Raw genomic sequence first — 5058 nt, 5'->3', positions numbered from 1 at the left:
TGTCACAGAGTTAAATGCACAGGATATCATGTGATCACAATCATTAGATCAGGTACAGTAATAGTGGAGAAGGAAGAAGAAAAATATTACAGGAACTCAATGAACTCTGTCAAACAGTTTGATGAGCACAGTTTCTGTTGCTGTGTTGACATCTTTTCTCCTAAAAAATAATAAACTAATAGAATTTTCTTTTAAATTCTAGAAAATATTTATTTATGTGAGATCAATGTTGCCAGTGCATATAAAAGTAAAAAAATAAATAAAATGACCACTTACCAATGAGTCAAGTGATGTCTTTTGCATATATTCATCGTGCATCCATGTATTTTATTTTTTAAACATTTTCAAAACTTTAGACATCTATCTGGTGAGTAAGGCAGGACTTTTGGAGGATAATAAAACACCATCCCTCACAATCTACTGCAAGCTCACATTTGTAAATAACATCTCAAAATCTAATCAACTTATACCACATATTTATTTGTTTAATATTCATTAGTTATCCTAATACAGAACATCCACAATAAATGTAAAAAACTTGTTTGAGAGAACAACAGTTGAACAACAGTTTGAGAGTAGCTGATTTCATTTTACTGTCAAACTACTTTCTGCATCACTACTGTAACAAAGCATTCCTAAGTTCCCAGGGCTAGGGTTAGAATAACAGCATCATCTTAAAACCCTGAAAACATAGATATGCTCCACAGTTAGGATTTAACTGCCAAGAACTGCCAGCCTGATGAACTGAACTGAGTGTGTCAGATAAAGGAGACACACAACATGTCTATAGCATAAACAAAATTATAAAAAAGGCCAAGAAGATTGCTAAAAGTTTACTATTTTTTAATATTACATATCATTACAGATGTTTATTTAAAAATGTCATTATTGTAAAGAATGTTAATGTTAATTATTGAATTTATAATAATGCTATTTTAAAAAATAAGTTTTTAGTTGGTTCTAATTTTATGTTGTGTTTAGAATGAATGCAGTGTGATTGATTAATGAGACACATTTTCTTTTGATTACAGTGTTATTGAAGAATGAAAACATTATCTGAAAGCAGAATGAGATTTAACTGTGATTTTCTGCTGTTACAATCAGTTTAACTGGTAAGATCCTCAGAGGTGAAGTTGTGCAGTGATTATATAAGAATGGAAAGACAGTTTCAGTGAAGGTTGTTGTGAATGTACACAGACAGATGTTAGTTAGAGGATCAGAGAATGACACCTTTCCTCTGTCATAGTCCAGATGAACTCTCACACGCTGCAGCTTCTCTTTCACTGACAAGTCGGTCAAGGGTTGATCTGGAGATTGTGAGCAGTATTCGCTGTCCATGTACCGCACACGCCAGACATTAGATTTAAAGAAAACCTCTCCCTTTCTTTGGTTTGATACGGTGGTTATTCCAACACTCCAGAGTGTATTGTCTTTAACCTCCACATCCCAGCAGTGTGTTCCTGAGTTAAAGCCCTCAGAACCCAGAACACATGCATATCTGTCAATCCTCTCTGGATTATCAGGAACATTTTGAGCTACATCACTGTACGACACACTGGTCAGATCAGGAGAGAGTTTGAGAGAACTATCTGCTGTGTTTGGATCTAGAGTCAATGGAGCTGCAAAGAGAATAAAATCAGATTAGAGGATGAAATATGATGATATTAGAAATATAAACCTAATACATAAACACACCATGAGGAATAGACTGTGTTTTGTAGTTATTATGAGTTTACTGTATGATCTTATGGTCTTATTAAATACAGTTACAATTCACTTAAAATCCATAACTTAGTCATTTTAAGAAGTATTTTTTATCATGCATGTTAATCTTTCTGTGTTTGTTTATATCTGAAGTATTTAATCTTTTGTTCTGATGTCAATCTGCTGGAGACTCACTGTGTTGGACAGTTTCCTGCATCTTCTTCCAGACTCTGAACGGCAGGTTACCCAAGTAATGTGGCACATGAATCAAAGCTCCAGAACTCATCTGTGGATCCGGCTGTGAGATCTGGACTCTGGAAGAACATTCAGGAGTCAGAACTGCAGTGGATTTGAGTTCAGATTCATTGAGAGAAGAAACATGAGCAGCTCAACTTACCTTTCCATCGTGATGTTAAAGTTCTGGAAAATATAGAGTTTGAAACAACATTTAGTATCTTATAAAACACTCATAACAGAATTATTTCTCTCCATACAAATTATAGTTTGATCATTGTTTGGGTAATTGTCAGGTTGTTTTGTTCACAAACAATGAAGCTAAATTCAGTTGTCACCTTTAGAAAGCAGACGTCATTGGCTTTCATCATCTCCTCTGTGTCTTTGATTGTGTGTGAAAGAGCTGAGATGTGTCTGTTCATCTCCTCCAGCTTCTCCTTCATCATCTGCTTCTTCTGCTCCTCTTCCTCTCTCAGTGCAGTGATTGTAGTTTCTTCTTCATCTCTGAGAAACTGATGAAGTTTCTCAAACTCCTCTTTAATCTGCCGCTCTGTGTGCTCAGCTTGAGACTGAAACCACATCACATTCACTTCAGTCAGCTCTGCATTAACACTCACTCCACTAATGTCCATCAGAAACTCTGTCAATGTTTGACTCTTTACTCGATATCCTTACCCTGATGTGTTGAACTGTTTTATTACACTTCGCTTTCATTTCTTCTGCATGTTTGAGCTTGTTTTGTAGGGATGTCAGTGCTGTATTCAGTTCCTCCTACAAGTTTAGATGAAGTATGTGATGATTTAGTATGTTTGGATGTTTTTATAGTTATTGTTAATTGTCTGCTGTATAGTCATTATTAGGAAATAGTCCCATTTGTGCCAGAAATTTCTTGGGCATACCATATTTTTACATTGTTTAACTTATTAAATTATTTAACTCTATTAAAACTGGTCTATTGTATACACAGCTATACTAACAAAGTACTGTGCTTAGCAAAATGAAATAAGACAAATGTGTCTTACCTTATGAGATGAAACTACTTCACCTATGGGTCTAAATGTGTAATTGACGCGTTTCTCTGAGTCTCTGCACACGACACACACAGGCTGTTTGTCCTCCAGACAGAAGAGTTTGAGTTTCTCACTGTGTAAACTGCAGATCTCTTCAAAACCTGATGAACGACTCTCATTTCGCTCCTTAATTAATGAATCACATAAGTTTTTTAATGCTAGATTACATGGAGGCTCTACTCTTGAGGATCTTCTCCTGCAGACAGGACACTCCTGAGTTTTCTTGGTCTTCCAGAACTGTTGAAGACACTCTTTACAAAAACTGTGACTACAGGACAGAATAACAGGATCCTTGAAGATTTCAAAGCACACAGGACAGTAAAGCTCTTTGACATATTTTAAATCCATTTCCTCTTCTTGTAAAAGCTGCAACGATCTACAATTTACTTTAACTTTCTGAACCTTACTTTGAAAAGTAAATAACCATTACAATTACGATCAAAATCAATTCTGTTTAGTACACTTATCCAAAATCCTTATTTATAGTGTCCTCCTCCGATCTCCACCACACTCTTTTTAGCTTTCAGTATGAGATGTAAAGGAGAAATCATAAACTAGACATTTCCTGGTTGGGTAAAGGTTGTGAGAGGGTGGAGTTTCTGATGAACTGAATCTATTTGTGCTCAATGAACTTTGACTCAATGAACTGAAAAAAACAATCAAACTAAAAGCATTATACAGAAAACATGTTAGTCCTTATAAGAGAATTAAATCATAATTAATTTGAATAAAATATTTATTAATTTGAGTGAGACTGTGAATGCATTTCTGTGTATATAGCAACATAATAAATAAACAACAAACGCTCTAAAAAACTTCAGTGGACATGTTACCACATCTTAAATAAACATGATTGCAATTTAAAAAATCGAATTTAATCATTTTTAATTCAACTTTTTCATTTGCAAACATTGTTTTGAGTTCAAAGACAAAATCTTGACCAGGGTCGCATCAGGTAATCTCAGGCAAAACTATGGGTGCTCCAGAGAGGGAAAAAAATATCACAAATAAAAAGTGGATCCCGTTGCAAAATACAAAAAAATCGACATCCAGGCACTCACATAGTAAGCAAAGTAAAAAGCCTTGACAGGGCAACATTTTAAAAAGACACCAACACATATCAGCCCAAACAGGGCTTTGTCAGGGTGTTAGACAATGAAGAGTAACCAATGACTAAACAGATACACAGTGGCTACATATTTTCAAGACCTAACCTCCCGCTCTCTTATAGGTTGTTTGCAATCACGTGGTTCTGATGTGGTTTGCAATCACGTGGTTGCGAAATGCAACTGGAGGGCAGGAAGTTTTTTTTTTTTTTCATAGGTATCACTAGCAGAAACTCGAAATGCCTATGTTTTGAGTTGTTTATGGAAATTGGTCAAACCTAGAAATTTCATTTCGTATCGTGTATGAGAATTTGCCGTTCATAAGGAGGAAAATGCAAGAAATTGACTGAAAAATGCAGAGAAAAGTGGCTTGTAAACCTGCGTCTGCGGTCAGGACGAGAGTCGGATAATGCTTGTGTGTGCACATGGTTAATAAAATATATAATAATATTAAGATATAAACAAATATATAAATAGATACAGGGTGAGACAGTGAGAATTCGCTAAATACCCCACGCAGACACGATGTAAATAACACTTTATATTTGCAATTGATTACAACTAAACCTTGTGAGACTGCCATAAATTGAAGTGAGTGACGGCTTATAGTGACTATGGAAGCGATATTTGCTCGCTTTACGTGCTGCTGACAGACCAATAGCCAAAAAACCTGTACAGCAGTAGTTTCAGGAGTGACATATATCCTGCATCTTTCATATAAATGTGGGAATCACTTTTGAAATGGTTTGCAATCAGGCTTAGCTTATATTTACAGACTCGGTGGCAGGCAACTATTTCAATTTGGTTGAAAAAATCATCTTCATAACATAAGGATCATATCCAACATATGTTGTGATTTTCAGTTTATATCTTTCTCTTGGACTAGTGTCTAAACCAGTACAGTACAGACTTTCCTCCATCTCATCCGTTCTGCTTTTTTAGTC

At 35.4% G+C, this 5058-nt stretch overlaps 1 protein-coding gene across 1 annotated transcript; it reads right to left on the bottom strand.

Moving 5' to 3' along the window:
- Window positions 1–905: 905 nt before the first annotated feature.
- On the bottom strand, window positions 906–3356 carry LOC141288824 (nuclear factor 7, brain-like). The gene is made up of 6 exons (XM_073820991.1): window positions 2961–3356; window positions 2614–2709; window positions 2277–2507; window positions 2102–2124; window positions 1900–2018; window positions 906–1619 (listed from the first exon to the last, which is right to left on the bottom strand). Exons 1-6 carry the CDS (start codon window positions 3354–3356, stop codon window positions 1075–1077), a joined length of 1410 nt encoding a protein of 469 aa, XP_073677092.1. The 3' UTR covers window positions 906–1074.
- Between the last annotated feature and the right edge of the window lie 1702 nt (window positions 3357–5058).

The sequence above is a fragment of the Garra rufa genome, chromosome 16 (assembly GCF_049309525.1).
Source record: "Garra rufa chromosome 16, GarRuf1.0, whole genome shotgun sequence".
In the NCBI taxonomy this organism is placed as follows: Eukaryota; Metazoa; Chordata; class Actinopteri; order Cypriniformes; family Cyprinidae; genus Garra; species Garra rufa.
The sequence above is the reverse complement of the archived record's forward strand: the minus strand, read 5'-3'. Positions and strand labels throughout refer to the sequence as shown.